The 22673-nt window shown below is 38.4% G+C and overlaps 1 protein-coding gene across 2 annotated transcripts in view; it reads right to left on the bottom strand.

Moving 5' to 3' along the window:
• Positions 1 to 3321: 3321 nt before the first annotated feature.
• The window catches only part of CUNH18orf54 (chromosome unknown C18orf54 homolog), a 53495-nt gene continuing 34143 nt past the window's right edge, over positions 3322 to 22673 (bottom strand). The window contains exons 3-11 of one of the 2 annotated variants that reach the window (XM_027402646.2): positions 17255 to 17359; positions 16241 to 16459; positions 15243 to 15449; positions 11523 to 11756; positions 10062 to 10215; positions 9140 to 9249; positions 7628 to 7741; positions 6207 to 6353; positions 3322 to 5531 (exon numbers count right to left, since the gene is read on the bottom strand). In XM_027402646.2, coding sequence (XP_027258447.1) covers positions 5397 to 5531; positions 6207 to 6353; positions 7628 to 7741; positions 9140 to 9249; positions 10062 to 10215; positions 11523 to 11756; positions 15243 to 15449; positions 16241 to 16459; positions 17255 to 17335 — 1401 coding nt within the window. In that variant the 5' untranslated portion in view covers positions 17336 to 17359 and the 3' untranslated portion in view covers positions 3322 to 5396. Of the gene's footprint in view, positions 5532 to 6206; positions 6354 to 7627; positions 7742 to 9139; positions 9250 to 10061; positions 10216 to 11522; positions 11757 to 15242; positions 15450 to 16240; positions 16460 to 17254; positions 17360 to 22673 lie in introns of those variants that run through there. The other variant, XR_004768323.1, reaches the window with a different exon arrangement.

Genomic DNA, 22673 nt, shown 5'->3' with positions numbered 1-22673 from the left:
AATGTTTTGAAAATGCTAAGTTTCTCCATTGGCATGGCATGAAAAGCAGGCCCTTTGAAAGTGTGCTGAGTAATCAGGCTGATAGCCAATTGGTAAAGCAATGTCTCAAAGAAGCAATATAGAACACCAATACTGTCACCTAAACATAGCAATTTCCTCCCATCAACATGAGGGACTCTGCATCCCTAGCCAGGCAATAAACAGAACACACAAGGCTATTGTACATAAACGTTAGAGTTATTGCCAAGCAAGATTCAGTTGGGCCATACAGCATCATGATAAGAGATATGAAAGACACCTGTTTAGGCTCTTGGGGATTTCTTGATAATGTCAAGAAGGAAAAAGCAGAGTTCAAACAATCTAGTCTTCACATTCAAATTTCAGGTACTGGAACAAAGTTCCCCACTAAAGCATGCAAGGGCAAAGTAATGCTTCAAGTTTCATGAAAAGCTTGTACACTAAATAACTAGAGAGACACTGGAATGAACACCACTAAAATGGCAAAGAATAATGTGGATTTGCTTGTGTCATTTTTTTGGGGGGGGTTGGTTTTTTTTTTCAAGACAGTGTTTCTCTGTGGCTTTGGAGGCTGTCCTGGAACTAGCTCTTGTAGACCAGGCTGGTCCTGAACTTTTCGCTTGTGTCATTTTTAAACATGTTTTCACCTAACAAAATCTGAATAGACAAACATTTTTGAATGCTTGTGATGTAAAAGGAGCTAAGAACGTGAAGTACAAGGATGGAGATAGAAGAGAAATAGAAGCTATTTCTGTACATAAGTCATTTAAAGTGTAAGGTCTCTAGTGCCACATCCCTGTGTCATATATAATCCTAGAACAATGCTAAGGAGGCAGCCAAGGCAAAGGTTTTTAAATGAGCAAATAATGAAATTAAGCAATTGCTTGTGTTGTGTGATTCCATTTATAGTAGGTACTCAAAATAAGTCAATTCACAGAGACAGAATGAATACAAAGTAGACTATACCAGGGATGGCAGGAGAGGAGAACAGAGTTGTTTAATGGTTGTAGTTTCTGTCTAGTGGGAGGGGAGAGATTTCAGAAATGGATTTTGTGATAGTTGCACCAAATCGTGAACATTTTCAGAGTCACCAAATTGTATGGCAACTTTTTGTTGTACTTTATTGCAGGTTTAAAAGCCATCAACAACTTTTAAATTAAAATAAGCATTGAAAGCTTGACTGGACAGGAACAATGAACTGTGATCCAAAGAGACTATGACTATCTTTATTCAACAGTTAACTGCTCCAGCATCTCAGAATGTGGGCAGCCCAGAAAGAAGGTGGTACTGATTTTCAGGTGATAGAAGCCCTTTCCCCCAACTGAGATGGTACATTTCCTAGTACAGAGTTCTGCTGTATGTGAAAGACTCTCCCATACCCTTGAAGACAAGAACCTCAAAGACCTTATGTCTAAAATAACCCATCGAAGTTAGGTATCAGTTTCCATTTCCACAAATTAAAGTGATGGGACCATATGATTTGTGGTCTGTACCAGGTCTGCAGTTCCATGATTCTAAAGCATGCTTTTCTCTGAATAGCTCCAAATTAAGTACAAAGAAGAAAACTTGCATGAGTGCACACATATTTCTTTAACCATTTATGTTCTCTTTTGGGTTTATCAGGTTTACCCTATTTTTCCCCAGTGGATCAGGGCCCCCAACTTAAAGAAGACAGCTTCCTAAAAGTTGCAGTTCATAGACAGTTTGTGAAGACATCACTTTTAACTTCTAGTAACTAACTTTCAAAAGGGAATTGTAGCTCATATAAGCCTAGCATTCAGGAGGCTGAGGCAGGATTTAAAGTGTTGGGCTACCCTGGGCTGCATAGTAAGACTTTGTCCCCAAAACAAAAAGGATGCCTTTGTTGTTGTTTTGTTTTGTTTTAAGCAAAAATCCTATACTAATGGCTCAGTTTTTAACTACTGGCAGAGTACGGCTATTCAGAGTCAAGCCATATGATAATAGTACCTATTTCCCTGTTGTGGATTAGTTTGGTAATTTAAAGCAATCTGGTTACTCCAGGATAGGAAAAGATGAAAGCATAGACACATAACTTTTTCTGAGCACCTCCTATTAGAAGCAACACGGCTTCTAAGTTGGCACTTCTTCCCCAGCCCTGGAGAGCTACAGAAACTAAATTCATTCTGCTCAGCCATTCAAGGTGGCTACAAGAAAATTCTTTAAAATTTTTCAGCATTTAGGGGATTTCATGTACTATAGCTTATATCACTTCAAGTGGATAAAATATGGGCAGATCTTTACAGTGTTTGCCATAAAATGGCTAGGAGGAGTTCACTTTTAATGGAGGTTTTCAGTAGAAGTCTTGGGATTTTGCCTTTATGGTATCATTAATCAATCTGAGTAACTCACTAATCAAGACATCAGTTTGATAAGAAATAACATCTACCCCCCAAAAGCCTAAAACTTCACTGTGTGTGTGTGTGTGTGTGTGTGTGTGTGTGTGTGTGTGTGTGTGTGTACTTGTGCATGTATGAATATCTCCTCCTGTATGGCTGTAAAAGCCAGAGGACAATGTTGTTCCTCAGAGTCCATCCACTTCTTGTGTATATGTTTTCTTTCTTTCTTTTTTTTTTTTTTGGAACAGGGTCTCTCACTTACCTAGAAATCTCCAGTACTCTAGCTTGCTAGAAGGCTAGATACACCTTTCTCAACTGCTCTAGAACTTTTAAGGGATTACAAGCATACAACACCATGCCTACCTGTCCTTAGGTGAGTCATGGGGTAATTTTATCCTCATGCTTGCAAGACCAACACTTTACTAATGGAGCTATTATACTAGCACCAGCACTTTAGTATTAATGGATGAAATAACCATGGAGAAGAGTGTCTTAGAGGAGCAATCGATACTAACTTCCTCTGGGTTGGGGCTATATGTCACCAATACAGTGCTTGCCTAGCATGTGCAAGGCCCTAGGTTCAAGATCCAACATAAAAATAAAAATACCTCAAAGTTATGAAAAAACAAGTTGATATTAGAGGAATCTTAATTTTAAGAACATATCCCACAATAAGACAATATTATGCCAATGAAATTTTTCATTAGATAATCTGTGCTTTGTGATTTTTTTTAAAAAAAATTGATAGTTGAGTGGGTTCCTAAGGCAAATGTCAAGTATATTGTTATCAGGAAACCCAAAGTGATTCAATACCACAACATACATTAGTTAATACTTAGGAGATAATAAATCCTATTTCAAAGATACCTAAAGAGAAGAATAGACTACTTTAAGTACATAAAACCATAAGAACAGATTATGTTCAAAATTAAAAGACAAAATAATATAACAAGATAGAAAAAATTTTTATTTAATGACCACATAGTAATCTGATACAGTCCTTCCTAGTACATAAAAAGGAGTACATACATATAAACACACTTATAGAATATATTTTTTTAACATTCAAAGGTAAAATTTGCAGATAAAAGCTATGTACACACATTGTTTTCTGCCTTATGACCCTCAGAGTTTGTCAGTAAGGAAAGCTCCTGTTAACAGTTCAGAGATTGTTTTATGTGAGAAAAACAACCTCACAGAGTAATTTAGTCATTACTGATGACTAAAGCAATGCATCTATTTGGATATCCTCCTCCATGTGCCATTTCCTTTATGCTATTCCCTAAGTCCTTTCAACATTACTTCCCTCCAGAACACCGCTAAGCCTCTGCTTACTGCTAAGCTCTGATCTTGGCTGGCTCTACTGGGAAAAGGCAATAAGGAAAAGCACAGTAACATGGCTCTAAAGGATATTGGCATCTTCACTATCAGGACCCTCCCAGCTCTACCTCATCCCTTGTTATTGGCCTTTTCCTCCACCCACAGTGAACTGCTTTCTCACACTTTCCTGTTTGGCACTACTGACTGACTCTTTCAACCTTCAATCTAGAAGAGCTTGCCTGCTCACAGATTCCATCTTCCTCTTAATATTGTGGCTAACTGCTCAGCTTCACTCAGATCTACTCCAGGAAATCTTAACACCCTCCATATGGCTCCCAGAGCTGGGTTTGGTGTTTTGCTTATACATGAATGTGTATATCCATATATAGTTTGTGTGCACACATTTACCACTTATCATAGTGAATTTCTACCATGTCTTGTAATATATGCCCTCATGTCTACCTCAGTAGTCCTTGAAGCAGAGATTAACTCAACTATGTCTCTCTAATATCCAACACAGTGCTTATCTTATATGGGTAAATGGACTAGCAAACAACTGAGAGCAGAGACAAGATATCATCATGTTCCTACAGCCCTTTTTGTAGGTAGCCATGTACCCCTGATAAAAGTTCTCACTGTATTGTTCTACTAGTAAGCAGTAGAGCTAGATAGTCTAATGAAGAGAGAGACAGTCAGAGGAGGAAAAGAAAGGACAGATTCTTTTGTAGCCAAGAAAAAGAAACGGTCTGAGCCTTTGAAAGAAATCAGATTATGTATTAGGGTAATGACTAAAAGATGGTATTAAAGCCAGCTCTATCTCCTTAAGAGTTTTACATAGGGTAGCTCAGAGCTGATGGTATTGATTAGCACACTGTCAGTATATCAAATGCCTGTTACAATAAACTGCAATCAAAATTAAGGTACATATCAAATATACACTAATTCTTTTCATATAACTTAAGAAACCACCAGCCCCAACCAGCTTCAGAAAGATTATAAGGGACCCCTGAATCTTCAGACACAGCCAACACCAACAACAAACTATCAGATGTTTTTCAAACATGGGAAGAACTTCCTCAAATGTAGACAGATGATGAGGTTACCAAGAAAGTCCAAATACATTCAAAGATGGCATTAGTTCATATCCATTTTGCCACTAAATATCTTCTGTGGTAATATAAGTACACAATTACTGGTATGACTGAAATTTTTTAATGTTGACTATATCAAAACAACCTCATGCCAAAAAGGATTGAGAATCTCCAATTTAAGTCATGGTAGTAAACTCCTCAGACATGGCCTTGCATATGGATTACAGTGCCTCACAAACTACATACATAAACCAGTCTCTTTTCTAACTCCCACAGTGATGAATAATGACTAGTACTTGCATAGTTAAATGTTACTTATATGTATAAAAACAAATGTTAACACTATACATTTGAAGTAATAAGACATACATATGTATATGTATGTATATACATATTAAAATGCATTAATAATGCCAATTTATCAAATACATCAGACACCCAAATGTGAAATGTTCGATCATTTTCATATTCAGATGCCCACATGGGTGATCCTAGGGCTGTTGTGCCTTGGTTGCCTCACTTCATTGTGTAACAAGCCACATTTTCTTAGCCAGTGGCCTTTCTTTATCAACAAATGACAAAGAACAGTAGATATAAAGTCATTAGTAATTTAAGGTAGGTTGATGGCCTGGTCCTCCGTGAATTTGGGAATCTTCTTAAACTCGCTTTGCTTTCTGAAGAAAAGCTGGGCCAAAATATGGTCTGAGGTGGCCAGGAGATAATCATCCATGTCAAGAGTTTGTACCTGATGATGTAAAACAAAAGCTGCGTCAGTTACACACTGCTCAGAGCACTGCAGAGGCCTGGGAACTGCTGAGGCATTGGCAATATGTCTTGGTACTTGGCTATCTAACCTCACACAGGTGTCTATGAGTGCCAGTCTCCCTTAGCCATGGGGAAATCAGATCTTCATTTCTGATAAGGAAAGTCTGATGGAAAAATGAGCTAAGATTTCTCAAACCTTCCTTAGAAGGAATCAGTCCTGCTAAGAAATTGAAGCAAGAACTAGTGAAGGCCTGCTACTAACCCTGCAGCCATATGATGAGGCAAGCCTTACAGTCAGGTAAATGCTCCTGCTACTCAATGGCCACACTCACTTTTCACAACAGTATGATAACCTCTGCTTCAATGTGAGGAGGCCTATCCATTCCTGGGGATCAATACTGGGAAATATATTTGTCAACAGATAATTGTCATATCTTCTATTTCACCATGAGTGAAATGATTTCATGGATCTCTACATACTGATCTTCTGGTTCACTGTTCAGACTTCAGAGGAATATAATAGAAAATGTATTGATTCTCCTTCTCTTCATACACTTTTTTTCATCTGGATAACGCATTCACCTCTTCATATTTCTTAAGGCCACCTCTCTCCAAGCTCATGTCTTAGCAGATCACTGATGACTGTTAGTCTTACCTGATCTCTGGTGCTGAAGGCAAGAACAAAGAGCAAATCCTCATCACATGTGTTCTTGATGTAATGCTGGGTTCCCATAGGAAAAAACACCACGTCTCCAATGTGGATATTAAACTCAATGGTTCTCTCAGTATTAATGATGCCCACCTGAGGGGAAGTGATACTTTAGAACATAAAGTCACACACTCATTGGGGTAAGTATTAAATGTGAAGGACAGAAATATAACATAGCTTGTGGCTATAGAGGGGCTTCTTAGTAAGGATATGACAGAGCACCACAGATGCCAAAAAATTGTACATAAATATCCATCATGTATAAATACATCATGCCATAAAAGGTATCAGCCATCATGTTCTAGTTAATGTCACAAATGTTGCCCCAGACATACCAGAGGGGATTTACATTCAGTGATTTCCCACCTACATGCCTTCATTTAATCCATCTTTCATCACACCATCTAAAGAGTCTTCCTTTTAAGAGTTAGAGACTAAACATGCATAAAGGCACTCTGGCACATGGGGAATGTTCAGATAATTGAAACCCAATGCATGGAGGACTACAATGCTCTTTTTCAGTTTTCAAAAACTTTCATTCCTGAAAACATACAAGACTTTGGTCTGAGTGAAACTCATATAATTTTTGTTCTTTCCTCCAAGATTGAGAGAAATACAGAGCATCAAAGCATTTTATTAAAACTAGTTGAGAAAGTTATTGTGGCATTTTCAAGTGTAATTTATTTTTATTGATTCACTTGCCCCTCTCTCTTTTCCTCTATCATCCTCCTCATCCCCTTGTGCCCTTTCACCCTCTATAGACTCCTCTCTAAACAAAGCCTTGTCTATCTCTGGAATTCATGACAATGTGTAGTAACTAATGTCAGATCACTTTAGTAACATACTATATAGCTTGGGTATAGAGCTTGACCACATAAGTGACCATCCTAGCCAAATACTCTCTGAAGAGTAAAATGGGTTATCAATAGCTTCAGCCAGATGATAAGTATACTGAGGAGTATCTCAGATGCTGGGGTACAAGCTGGTATATATGGTCATCACGCTGATGTCCCAAGCCTTTCTGAATTATTTCTACTTCCCCATGGCAGAGCAGTTTGCATTAGGTGATGGTGCAAAACTGACAGCTTCGGCTTATTCTTCAGACCTCTTTCATAAGACATTAATCTTCATCACTTCAGAAATATGCTTGCCCACTTCAGAAATACAGAACCTCTTAAATCTTTCTTTCTCATCAAATATGACAAGCATCTAATGAGATCTGTGTACTATCCTCTGTAGAAAAGGTGTCCACCAAGCCATTAGGACAGATTCCTTTTGTTCCTGATGACTAGGTTGACATGAGAACTATCTATTTGCTCCTTTCTGCATCAAAGAAAGTTTTAAAGAAATGTTTATTGAGGAATTACCTTTCCACATCCGCTCACTACATATCCCATTTCATTTGCATTGAAATGAAAATGTGGCTGTCTTAATCCATTATTATAAATCCTGAGTGTACTCAATGCGAGGACATTTTGATGCTTTCAAAAGAAAAGGAGAAAAGATAGTTATTTAACCAACTCATTGCTCAGCAACTCAACAATTGATAAGACCACAAAATCCCTGATATTTATGCATCTCTGCAAATGTCTTCCACATTCCTCATAGGTATTACATCACTTACTGCTTACAACAATCTTACAGTTGCATCATTCTCCCTACCTCACAGGTGATGAGTGAAACATCTAAGTCAGTTGCAAAGATATGGCACAACTAGAATGTGAACACAGGAAATATGCTAACATAACTGGATTTTCTTAAAAACAAAAATGGAACTCTCACAATGCTCCACTCTCTTCACTGATGTGACTGCTTGTGTCAGGAAAGTTCCAAGTCCCTTGCAAGCCTTAATTGGCAACTCACATGAATGGAATCAGCCCATTCTTGTTTAACCCAGGATTCCCTTCTTCTTCCAGTAAGAAGAGTCATGAATCAGACCTAAATCTTCTATTTCACCTGCCTGGATATTCAACAAAAGTTGTTCCCTCTGTAAAGACTGTAAAATCCAAAGGAACTGGACATTTGTTGTGAGAGTTCCTCTTCTAGAAATATCAAGGAAGTTACACCTATGAGGTCTCACCAACATGGTTGTATGAACAAGACCTGAACAAGGACAACACATGCAAACAAGGAAGGGGGAGGTCTCAGGGCCTCAACCCTTAGCAAAGAATTACAGGCAATTAAGGAATGCTGAGAGATGGATAAATAGTCCTCCTCAGGGAACAGCTGCAAAACTGGTTAAGTAACAACAAGTGATGAATCCTGATATATGCAATGAACATGTTTTATTTATATATTTAGCATTATATATGTATGCATATATATGTATATGTTTGTATAATAGCAGTTTTAGAAATAGAGGCCATGAGGGATCTTCAAAGTCTGTCAGATCATTTGGAGCAGGGCCTAGACCCTCTCCAGCATGTCTAGGCTGAGAGAGTAACCCTCTATATGGAGAGGGCTCCCAAAGTTCATTTGTGTACCAGAGATAAATATTGATCCACTTACAGTGACAGACTTTGAAGATTCCCCCATGGAAGGCCTCCCCTCCCTAGGGAGCAGAAAGGGCTTGGGATGGGGGTGGTCGGTGGGAGGCAGGGGAGGAGGAGAGGGAGAGAAAACTGAGATTGACATGTAAAAGAAGCTTGTTTCTAATTTAAACAAAAAATTTAAAAAAAAAGAAATAGAGGCCATGAGTTTAAGAGAAAGCAAGGTGAGTATGCATGGGAAGGGGTGGAGGGAGGAAAGGAAAAAGAGAAAACAATGTAATTATACTTTAATTCAAAACATAAAAAAGAAAAAGAAAATAAATTAACATATATGAGAAAGTTTTAAATGTTGTTTAATTATAACAAAAGAAAAGCTTTTTCCTCAACTACCTGATGTAGAAATTCATTGAAAATTTTTTCATTGCTGTTTAGTTCATCTGCATCTTTCCAATACTGTGCTAGCTGGATGACTCCCCCTGGAAACTTATATTCTTTTGAACCTGAAACAAATGAAATTTAAAACATAATAACAAATGCTTCAAAATTGTACCTCAACAGACACCCAGTAAAACACAAAGCTCTTCTACTCACAGAAAACTTACATAATGTGAATTGCTGACCCCAGGTTATATGGGCCCCACTAGGCACCTCCCTAACTGTACTGAAATTTCTAATACAGAGAATCCTAGTATTCTTCATTCAATGCAGGGGACCTAGTTAGAAAACTTGGGAGTTATCCCAAACAAAATTCTGTACATCACCCTTGAAGTAGTCAACTATCAAGTCTTTTCTATGCTATCTCTTTAAATCCTTTGCTCCACCTCACAACACAGCCACAGTGTAGGTCTATACCATCCCCTATTAGAAGGACTATGACAGCCCCTCTACTCATCTCTTTTCTGCCCAACTGGCTCATTATAATCATTCCCTACAAACCAGCCAGATATATCTTCACTTCAAAAAGCAAAATTCCCTGTTTCACACTTATTTAATATGCACAATTGCTCTACTCTTCAGTTAAGATACTGCAAAAACTCCTCAGAATGGCTTCTAACCTTAACATGGTTAGGAATGTCCTCTGCCACCAGTCTCTGACCCTACAATCTAAAACATGCCCATCCCACTTTGCCACATTCACTTTTGACTGTAGGATTTCCCCTACATTTCCTAATCTACTGAAAAGCATGGTAATTTTGTTTTGTTTTTCAAATTTCTCTTAGCAATACCCCACCATCAAAAATACATCCCAAGCCAAAAATATGTAACCATATATACAAAACTTAATTAAAAGCCTTCATGAAACATGCCATACCTTTAAGGTCAAAAAAATATCTCCACACAATGCTGTCAGGAGACTGTACATAAGTAGCATTTGTAACTAGCTCTGCCAAGTTGGGAGGAAGATTGACCCCCTGATCCTCTGTTTGCTTCTGGAATTTTCTAATGAAATTAATTCCACCTTCAGGCTGAAAAACAATCATAAATCACATGTATGGCTATGAAACACTTAACAAATTTTGGTAACAGAAAAGTAAGTGGCAGAGGTTGCAGTAACATTAACACAGATGCTTTTTGTTGACCCGGGCAGAAGAATTTTAGATATTTGTGAAAGGTTCCAATGCATTTTGGGTTTAGATGATTGATTTGAAATGGTCAATATAAATATCTGCAGAAGCATGCATTGTTTCCCAAGCTTACCAGCATTCTCCCTAAACAGCCATCTCTCTAACTCTCTCTAGAGCACTAGAATACTGGCCCCCCGTGAAAGGCAATCTCAAAAGTTTACTGTGCAGATTCCTATGCTTGTTACTGAACCTTCTCCAGCTGCTAGCTAAAGACCATCACTAGACCTTGCCCATTAGCATTTCAAGCATCTATGCCTGACCTTCTGTAAACAATATCAGTTATTCCCCTGTGATAATGTAAATAAATGTCTAGAGAAATCATAAGTAGTGATTGTAGTAGTAATTTACAGGAGCAAAACATTGTGCTATGCTATTTTACAGTAGGGTGACAGTAGGGAATTATAATGCACTGTGTGCTTTCAGGGGTTAGCAAACAAGAGTTTTCACTGTAAAGGATATATGTTTGAGGAGAGGGATATGCTTAGCCTGACTTCATGTCATATATAGATGCATTAAAACACCTTGGCACCGCATTAAAAAATAAAAATTTTAAAGATTTCTTTTAAAGTGACCAATTATTCAGGAAACATAGGATTCTCTTCTGAAAATTATGAAAATACAGTTCCACCTGGGTGGAGGTGATGCACACCTTTAATTCCAGCACTCTGGAGGCAGAGGCAGGCAGATCTCTGAGTTCTAAGCCAACCTCATCTAGAAAGTGAGTTTCTAGGACATCCTAGTCTACACAGAGAAAACCTGTCTCAAAAAAACAAAAAAAAAATGAAAAGAAAAAAAGATAATTCTCTCTTATGTAGCAAGCTTCTCCCCACAAAAAGGATGAGTGATCTTTTGGCTCTTTAGGACTACTATAAGTAGCAGCAATTTTCCATTAATTATGTCATAATCTTTCTCCCAATGCATTACAATTTCAGGTGAAAGATCTTCATAGAGGAAAATCAAAAGAAATGCAATTTCAACTTTGGTCATAGTAGGAATACAAGATCCACTTTTGAGTGTGTTATTCAATCACTATTATCCCTGTTAATGAATTTGTGGATCTATGATGATTGTTATATTTTAGAAACACTGATATTCATACTCTATGCCTGTGTAGTACATATCTTCATGATTTTACAAATATCACATACCTTAAGAGACCTGGAAGCAATGTCTTCAGGTGTAGAAAAAAAGGCATCATCTAGATCTAGAGTCTGCAGCTCATCGTGTGTAGAAAAGAAGAGCAAGAAGAAGCAGTCTTCATGACCCACGTTCTTTATCCAGTGCAGTGTATTTTGAGGAAAGAAGATCACTTGGCCAGCTGTAACATTGTATGTGGTAGCGACCTCACCACCTTCATCAATCACCCCTATCCATGCCGTCCCCTAAAACATAAAAACCTTAGTTTCACCTAGACCAATGTTTCTCAATCTTCTTTTATCACCCGTGTTGTAAACAAAGTTTTTAAAACACTTTTCCTTCCATTACCTTATAAACTTTTAATATAATAACTATTACATCCTCTTGCTCTCTCCCTCCCCCGCTCCCTCCCTCCCCCGATCCCTCCTCCCTCCCTCCCTCTCCCTCCCTCCTCTCCCCTCCCCGCCCTCTGTGTGATCTTTTGCCTCCACTTAGAATCCATTTTCCTTAAGGGAAATATGGCTCCCACTAAGAATCCATATTTTAAAACTTGTTTAAACATGTTTAGAACTTGCTTTTAAAAAACTGAAGCCTCAGTTGTGTTTGTTAGACCTGGAGTGGTGGCACACACAACTTTAATCCCAGCACTCTGGAGGCAGAGGCAGGTGAACCTCTGTGAGTTCGAGGCCAGCTTGAGACTACATAGAGAGACCGTGTCTCAAAAGCAAGCAAACAAAAACAAAACAAACAAACAAACAAACAAATGAAGCCATAGATGCAGGATCTGTGCTGGTCACAGGTGATTGTACAAGCACATATGTTTGTATATGCACTTTGTGTGTTGGGGTACACACAGACACATGTGTGTTACAAACAAGAGAAAGTCTGTATATAATTTTAATAATGGAGATAATATAATAGCACACATTTAATATTTTCATTATATCAGGTACCTATTAAAGCACTTTACTTGATTGAATTCAATTGTGCTATTATTTTTATTCTTATTTTGTAGGTGACAAAAGTGAGTTTGGTTAAGAATATACATTTTCTTGAAGTAACTTAAGGTAGTCAGTGACAAAAATGGGATTTGGACCGAAGCAAGCAAGCTCCACTGTCTACATTTTTGTCCATACTACATCATACTTGAAGTCTCCTGATACAAAATTAAATAAGCTAATGTGTGAAGGCACTGTTAAGTAATGTAACTGAATCTAAATCCTAGATGTTTGTGTACCATTTAGTTAAGTTATTTTGTGGCAGCTAACATACTACCCTGAGGACAAATAATGTTTGCTTTCATTTTCTACTCTGTCCTTCTGTATTTATTTGTATTATTGCCATTACTTAGATTTTATCAGACATTGAGGGTCACATAGTAAGACAAATAAATGATAGGTAAACAAAGAAGTCTTTGTTCTGCCTGGATAGGCAATATGTATCTTGAATCCAAAATGGTTGTTACAAAAAAAAGAAGGAAAAGATAGACCTAGTCTAAAGCAGTGGTTCTCAACCATCCTAATGCTGTGACCCTCAGTTGTGCTAATACCTAACCATGAAATTATTTTCATTGCCCTTCATAGCTGCAATTTTGCTAGTGTTATCAATTGTAATATAAATAACTGACATGCAGTGTATCTGATATGCAACCCCAAGGGGGTCATGGCCCACAGATTGAGAACCACCACTCTAAAGAGTTCTGTCCTCATCCACATACAGGATACAGGAATAAATATCCATTTATTCCATCAGGACACCAACCACTCCAGAGGTAGAGCAGAGGCAGCACAGTGGTCAACAGGATGTCCACTGCTGGGTCAGGCTCACTAGCCACCTCAAAGATGGTGCCAAGGCCTTCAGCAAGTTAATCAGAGGCAGGCAGACATAGTCTCCACAGACCTGAGTGGTAGTTATTTCCTCCTCATCCTCTTTGTTAGTTCTTTGACCTAGTTATAGGAGTCAGGGATCTGACAATTCCCCAGGGGCTAGAGAATACCCAAGTCTATACAGTACGCATTCAGAAAGCAAATTATAAATTACCCTTGACTTCTGAAACAGCCTCCTCAGACCAAGTGACTCCCAGGACCTATTCCCTACTGAAGCTGCAGATCTACTTCTTTAGTGGAGTCTGTTTGGTGAACCCTTCAAGGAAGTCTACCCAGCTGGCTTTTCTTTCCCCTACCACCCTACCATAGTTTGGCCAATAGCAGAAAAATTGGTCATTTGGAAATTTTTCCCTTATTGTTTTATATGTTTGGAAAAACAGAAGTCAGACTACCTAGATTTAGTTCAATCCTGCCAACACTAGAGTGTTATTTATAAACATCTCTATTTCACCAAGCTTTCCATGAAAAATAACAAATGTTTGCTTTGATAGATGAGCATCTAGTCTGTCCTGGCTAGTTTTATGTCAATTTGGCACGTGCTAGAATTATCTGAAAGGAGTGAAACCCAGTTAAGAAACTGTTAAAAATAAGATCCAGCTGTGGGACATTTTCCTAATTAGTGATTGATGGGGAGGGCATTGCTCATTGTAGGTGTGGCCATCCCTGGGTCTACATTCTACAGGAAGGCAAAATGAGCAAAGTCATAGAGCAAGCCAGTAAGCAGCTCCCCTCCAGGGCCTCTGCATCAGCTCCCCACTCCAGGTTCCTGACCTGTTTGAGTTCCTGTCCCTGGCTTCCATTGGTGGTAGACTACAATGTGGAAATGTAAGTAAAATAAACCCTTTCCTCCCCAACTTGCTTTTGATCATGGTGTTTTATCAAAGCAATAGTAATGCTAATGAAGACATCCTCCCTCTAGTAAAGACTAGGTGAAGTTTTTATTTCTTTTTCTCTTTGAGACAGGGTTTCTCTGTGTAGCACTAGCTGTTCTGACTCTCTCTCTCTACAGACAAGGCTGGCCTCAAACTCAGAGATTCACCTGTCTCTGCCTCCATAGTGCTGGGACTAAATGCTTATGCCAAGGGGCGTCTTAACAACAGAAAAAATACCATATAACTGGCTGATTATTGAATCAGACGAAACTTTGAACGTTCTACAAGAACTCTGTCACTATTTCACTTGAATTGAGAATCCTCTGGAAGGTCTAAACAACAAAAGCTCATTCAATGACCTGATCTTGGAGTCTATGCAGAACATCAGCATGCTAGTTTGTTACTCCACCTGCTGCATTTTCCTCAGAAGCCACTGTTTCTTTGATCTTTAGATCAGAGTTGGTACTTTAACTTTGGCCCAAAGAACAGTGATTTTAGTTTAGTTTTAGCTTTAGCAAAATTTACTATTTATATTACAGTGTAATATAAGATAGAAAGTGAAATGTGTCATCAAGCCCTATGAATACAGCTAACATTTATTTTGAGAAATAGGGGTGTTTTGCACTTGCAGCAGGCAGTCAATACTTTCATCCCTTGCTGAATTAAAAAATGCATAAATATGTAAATAGAACTAGATATGAATATACACTTGAATAACAGTCTTATAAAACTGCTAACTTAAAATATTAAAGAAAAATCTTAGAGGGGTCTCAAATTTATAGAAAAATTCAACAGTGATTTTATTTTAACAATAATTAGTTCAAAGTGATGGCAAATTCTCCAGGATGGCTAATCTAATTGAAAGCCTGAATGCTTGTCTATAGCTAACTTAGGAGACTTGGTAACATCTAAAATAATACTCTGAGGTATAGTATAAAAGTTAAAAGGCAGAAAGAGGGCAAACTGCTTGTACCTGCACGAGATAGCCATGTTCATTAGCATTGAAGTGCCAGTGAGGAGCCCGGAGGCCCTTGCTTTTTATTCTCAGTGTCCCCAGAGTCATCTGTGATCTCAGACTGTTCAAGCTGGTGCCAAATGCCTCTTCTTCATCACTGAGATAGTCTTTGATGTTGTTCCTGTACCTTGCCCACTGGATTGCACCACCAGGGAATTCAAACACCTAAAAATCAAGCAAGCAATCATCAGCATTGAGTTGTCTTCCACGTTTCTGTCCATAAAGAATGTAAGCCATTTTTATTGACAGAGTAAGTAGGAGGTAAATGGAAAAGTGAGGTGGATTTTAGGGGTTCCCAAAAGGAACAACACTCCTGTAAGAGTCTAGGAATTACAACAGTTGTGTATGCTATGCCATCAACCTAATCCTGTTACACACACACACACACACACACACACACACACACACACACACACACACACACACAATCATACACACCCCCAACACATGCAAACACACCCCCAACATACTCATACACATACCCCACACACATACATCATACACACCACATACACACACAGCACATACACACTCACACCTCACACAACACACACACACATATATCATGCACACCCACATACATACACACACCATACACACAACCCACTCATACACACCCCTCATACAAACACCACACACAACCCACTCACATACACCCACACACACACACATCATACATACTACATACACACACACACACACACACACACACACACACACACCACAAACCTACCTTTCCATTTATAACCTGGCATTTCTCTTCTCTAGCTAGAACATAGAATGATCTACTAAATTTTCTGCCTGCTGCCATTGTCAACTCAGCTTTCCACTCTCTATTCCCCACTTTCTTTCATCCCACCGGCCCTTCCCATGGAGAACAGTTTAATGACATGAAGTGTAAACATAGTTTAAACCCATCATTGAGAGAACTATTTCCTAATCTTCGTTATTCTCACCTGGGATTTGGGTAAATGATTAAGAAACTGAAATTTTGAATCAACAGTCTTCTGTCCTTGGGGAACCATTGTGTGTGGAGGTGAGGCTTCCTGCTCAAAGTGAGGTTTGGTGTTGACATAAACCAGGGAGAGAGTAAGTACTCCTACTGCTGTGGTGATGAAGCAGGCCAGCAGGCACAGCAGGAAAATGCTCAGCAGTGACCACTGCCTCTTCTTTTCCTAGGAGAAATTGTGAAGCCATTATTCTCCACTTGTAAGAAAATAGAAACATTGTCTCCTCTCTGGATACTTTCTTTCTGCTAACTTCATTGATGTTGAATGGGGGAAATGATCAGAACATGAAACATTTAGTGCTTCTTTCCTTTTTTTTATCCACAACCATATTAAGAAATATATTACTATACTTATCTAAGATGTTTATGCTTTACAAAATGCACACAACACACACACACATATGCATTATCATCATCATCATCCTTCAAACAAAATTCTCCTAAATAATATTTGTTGTTCTACTAGTTTTAAAATACTATTCTTACACACTAAGACTAGTGGAGGCAGCCTGGAGTTTGGCTAGGTCCCTTTAAATAGAAAATAAAACAGGTGTTTATACTGCCTCATCCTATTAGTAGAGAAGGGAAACAGTATAAACACCAATGAATAATCCACCAAACAAAAAGAATAAATTTAAAAAAAAATCTTCCTTTTGACTGTTTGAAGTTAATTGATCAGAATGTATAACAATATTGCCTATGGGAGATCCCAATTAAGAGGCAAATTTATTTTAACCTAGTGATAAAACCCAACAAGTCAGTAGCATTCTTTGATATTATGAATGATGCTTCAGAGAGAATTGGCCAGTAAAGAAGCAGTAGTTAAGGATTTATAAGGAGGGACACAGCAGCAATGAGAAAAGGGTCTCATTGAGAGCACTGGTCCAAAGAGGGGTGGATTCTTTCCTGAGCGCCACACAAATCAGAGCACATAACCCCAGTATGCAAATCCCCACCTTACCACTTTGGAGGAGGTAGTGATCTTTCCCATAGATAAAGCTTTCTTTCCATCTTCTTGCATTTCAAATGCTAAATTGTCCATTGGCAAAAAGCACCAAGCAACTCACTGAAATGGAAAGGAGAAAAGTAGGGCTTTAGTAAATGAAGATCTCAAAGAAGAAAGAATGAGAATTCTTAAGAAAGGAAGTACTTATATAGAGCTGATAGCTAAGGGAAATAAGGAAGCTGTCTCCCAAATTATAATAGTGCTAAAAAAAAAATTACTCAAGGAAGAGATGCAAAGGACTCACAATAGTCCCCAGTTCCTTGACAACTGATAACAAATGCTCAGACGATGATAATCATAGACTAACTTTACTTCCTCCTAGCAGTATGCGTCAGATGTTGAGTATTTTCAAAATTGTGTATGACTTCATTCTTACAGTAATATTGTCTGTTTCTATAATTCTCATTTTTCAAATGGGAAACTGAGCCACAGGGAGATGCAGAAACTAATCTACAAAGTTAGAACCAATTTTAGTGTTGGGACCAAGCACCTATGATTCTCCCATGATATTACTTCTCTTAGGATTTGATGATAGACATGTAATATAGTAAAACATTTTTATATGCAAATCAGCTATGTCTAAATCTTGTGAGTTGTTCTAATGCTTATGAAATAATTTTGTAACCAGTTAATTTTTTGTTTTTATTAGCACATACTAATTATATAAATAGATTTCACTGTGACATTTTCATATATACAATATACTTAAGTTAAATTTTGTAAAATTCACTTTGAATCATTTTTCCCCATTATGAGTGATAAATGACTACTCTAAAATCAGCAACTGTAATCCAAAAAACATCACTACTTCCTGTTTTCTACCCATCTTCCTACCTTTATCCTTTCTATAAACATGACCAAATGTTTCACCATGGCTACATAACATTAAGATGTTGAGGGCAGAGGCAATCCTTAGTATCTTTAAATACACCAGAGGAAAAGAGAACACTTAAACAAATGTGCTAAGCTTTGTTCTCTGAGTGTTAGAAGTCTGTGCAGGGTCCTTGGAGATATAAGAAAGAATGGCTGCCTGACACATGTGTTCAATGAAATGTCATTTGGAACTGAGCTCTCAAGTCCCAGCATAGACCACTGAGAGACACACTCAGTATATTACAGTAGATCCTACAGTCCTGCTTGTCCACAAGCAGCTCTACCATAGACCAGGTGACAAGAATGCAAACCCTACCTGGACCAATCAGCCTAGGCCCCAACCAGTCTGCTTATAAACCTATACTTAACTGATGAAGAGCTGACCTTGAAACATTCCTATTATATTTATCCAATCCAAGGAGCATGATTTACCATTTGACATCTCTGTAAAAGGGAGATATTTAAGTCGTCTTTTAAACTCACTGAAAAATAGTTCACACAGTTTTATTACCGTTTATCAGACAATGGTAATATTCAGACCATAAGAGCAAATTTTACGCAATTTGTGTGTTCCTCTTCTCTATTGAATATATGAAAATACTGCCCTCTAACACTGGCACATTTAGAGTCTATGCTTTTTTTTTCCTCTTTCAAATTTATCTAAGCAGCTGCACAAGCAAATCATCAACCCAGCTATACTAGAATACACAGATAAACTCAATAAGAAAACCACTGTAGCTAGATAAGGTCCCTTTGAGTTTTGCAAATACTAAAAAAAAATAGAGGTTCAAAGAGGCTAAGTAATTTTTTCCAAGCTAACAGACTAGGTCACTGGCAAAACAAAAACACAGCTAGTCCACTCCTAGGCAGCCTTCTTCCCACTGCTCCACAGAACATGTGTTTGCGGGAGGACTTCATTCCTTTGCATCCACTAGTCGAGGATAGCCTGGATATAATAGTGACACAGGGGCACACCGAAGCAGTAGAATCATTGCAAGTCCATGACTAGTCTCCTACACAAAGCAAGTCACAGGCAGGCAGGGATACATAGTGACATTTCATCTCAAAACAAAACAACAACAAAAAGCCAAGATAAATTTAAGTAGGGCATCAGAACACAGAAATGCTATCAACATCACTGTGAGGCATGTGAACGGAATTCTGTGGTGCAGATCAGAGACACCAATACAGGAGGGCATGTACCAATCATTCACATTACCCCCAGAGGTGAAGCTTCTTTTGTTAAACTAGAAATAGTTAGCAGCATGGGAAGAAATAAGGCAACACTTTAAATTAAATAGAATCCATAATGAAGCCATATCACCAAGCAATATAAAGAATAGAAAACTTGTGAATCCATTTCTATTTCTTTGTAAAATGTCTAATGGCAGATGTAACAACCATGCTTATATGTTATAACCAAACACAAACACAAACTGAGCAAAAAATAATTGATAAATATTTCTATTTGCCTTAATTGCTGAAGTCATTGTGTCTCCAACTATATACAAACACCAAATGTACATGTTGAATTCACTTACACTGTCAAACATAAAACCCACTCAATTCAGGCATAATTAGAAAATGCTGCATCTCCACACCTATATGTAGAGGCTAAGAGCTGATAATATAAGAGTCTACAATTCAGTAGTGGTTCCTGGAGACTCAGAAGGCAGGGAAAAGGCATTCGATGGGTGTGACTAGATAAGCAGATGACTTACAATGTTCTATAGCACAAGATATCCATGACTGATGACAAACAACTGGATACTCCAAATTAGTAATAGGATTTATTTTATTTTTCTCAGAACAAGGAAATGATGTCACAGGTTGAATACATAGGCGAATTATCTTAACCAATCATTATACATTGTCTACATGAAACAAAATGCAAATACCACCTCTCATAAATGTGTCAAATTGTCCTAAGTCAATTGAAAAGATAAAATGGGATTTTTAATGGAATCCAGTTGTAGAGAAGGAGGAGTGATGAGCAAAGGGACCAAGATCAGACTGAGGAAACCCACAGAAACAGCTGACCTGAACAAGGGGTTGCTCATGGTCCCCAGACTAACAGCTGGGAAAACAGCATAAAACTAAACCAGGCCCCCTGAATATAGGTGTCAGTTATGATGCCTGGGCAGTCTATGGGGTCTCTGGTAATAGAACAGTATTTATCCCTAGTGTAAGAATGGACTTTGAGAGCCCATTTCACATAGAGGGATAATCCCTCAGCCTAGGCCCTGCCCCAAATGATGTGACAGACTTTGATGATTTCCCCCATGGAAGGACTCACCTTCCCTAGGGAGCAGAAGGGGGATGGGATGGGATGGGGGCTATTGGGGGGGCAGGGGAGGATGGGAGGGAGAGGGAACTCGGATTGCTATGTAACAAAGATTAAAAATAAAAAAAATTAAAATTGGATTTTTAAGTCAGATGAGGGATGACAAAATATTACCACATGATTCACTAAAGGAGAAGTGTGGAGATAAGGAAAGTTTCTATTCCACAGAAAGCTAGACACTCATAAAGTCAGTGACTGGTATCTGAAAAGATTAAAAAAATTAAAACACATCCATATCATTATCTATATATCTATATCTGCCACCAAGGGCCAAGGGCCATGTCTGGGGTTCATGGTCCTGCTGCAGCCAGGTCTATGTTGATGTTTCTGGTCTGTGTTACCACTAAAGGCCATGCAGATGTCTATGGTCTATGCTGCAGCCTGAAACAACTTGGATATCCAGAGGATGTGCTGCCACTGGAGGCCATATTGATGTGGGTGGCCGGCACTGCCACCTAAGGCTATGTTGATATCCATTGTCTGGGCAGTCTCTGAAGGCTGTTTGGGTCCGTGGTCCTGCTGCAGCAGGATGTTTGTGGTCTGCACTGTCGCCAGAAACCAAGTGGAGGCCCATGATCCATGTTCTGGCTGACTTCAAAAAGCAAGGAGACCACTTGGTGCACAGTTGAAAAAGAGAGACATGAAAAGCCCCTGTGATAACCCCTACCCACATTCCAACCTCGCCCCTCCACAAAAAAGTAACAGCCTAGACAGGAAGCCAGCGAAGAAAACCCTTCAAAAGTGAGATGGAGATGCTGGAGAGTAGCACCCCACAACTTAGGGCTTCTGGAGGAGGTGTTCTATCTCAAGGAGCAGGTCACTAAAAATTTGACCATGCATCAGAGATTACATAGATAACACAAAATGAACTCCCCCCCTCTTTTCTTTTTACCTTTTACTTCTTTGGGGGAGGGGTCACAAGGAGGGCTAGGAAGAGATTGTGATCAGGGTGCATGATGTGAAACTCCCAGAACATCAATAAAAATATTATGTGGAAAAATATATATTATTTATATATATGCTTATATAATATATATACATATATATACATATATATATATATATATATATATATATCTTTTTAAAACAAGACATGATCAGAGAAGAACCTCCCCATGATGTCAAAAATGTGAAGCAAAAAAAAACTCAAAACAAACTAGAACCATAATGGGAAAACACCTACCTAAGTACAAAGGCAAAAACAGCAGAATGTTCCAAAATCTCTCATCAGTAAACTTAAAATCAGGGAGTCATGGAACAACATATTCAAGCCCAGATGTTTCATCCCAAAGATGCTATATCCATCGTAGCTATCTTTTAGGATTGTCCAGAGTGGTGTAATTCCAGCTATTAGGCTGAAGGGGGCAGGAGGATCACAAGTTCAAGGCCTGCCTCAAGTTCAGAGTAAGTTCAAGGTTAGCCTGAAAAACTTTACAAGACCCTGCCTCAAAGGCAAAACAAAAATGAAGAAAGGAAGGGAGGGAGAGAGAGAATGATGGGGTATGTCTGTATGATGGAATTCTCTTCAGCCATAGAAAATTAAATTATGATATTTGCATGAGAGATATGATATATCTCTCTGTGGTTGCATATATAAGTGTCTATGTTTGTGTGTTTATATGTATCTGTGAGAATGAGAGTCAGAAAGACTGAAAGAAAGGGAGACACACACACACACACACACAGAGAGAGAGAGAGAGAGAGAGAGAGAGAGAGAACTGATAGAAATGTAGAGAAAGGGAACCATGAAAGAAGACCCTAAGGCATAAAGGACAAGAGGAAGGGAAGACAATGAAATATACGTGACATGACAGCAGAGTGGGTGAGTATGGGCAGTGGCTGATAGGGGAAAATTAGAATAAAACATGAAAATACTATAATGCAACACATACTTCAGATAATAACTTCAAAGTCATTTTTTTAACTTCAAAAAGAAAAAAATTTAAAAGTTGCAAAGTTTTAACTGTAGCTGTAACAAAAGGAAGTGACTGGAGGAAACATGACTGTTAAATGAGAAGGATCCTGTAAGGGACAAGTGTTATAACAAGAAAATCTCATGAGATCTGGGCAGAGATTCTATGGTTAACAATGTCCTTGCAGAATAACTGGAAGCCAGCCTATGGTATGCAGACCTTAATATAAGAAAAAGAGATGCTC

This window comes from Cricetulus griseus, chromosome 2 (assembly GCF_003668045.3).
Source record: "Cricetulus griseus strain 17A/GY chromosome 2, alternate assembly CriGri-PICRH-1.0, whole genome shotgun sequence".
Classification (NCBI taxonomy): domain Eukaryota; kingdom Metazoa; phylum Chordata; class Mammalia; order Rodentia; family Cricetidae; genus Cricetulus; species Cricetulus griseus.
This window is presented reverse-complemented; position numbering and strand designations above follow the sequence as displayed.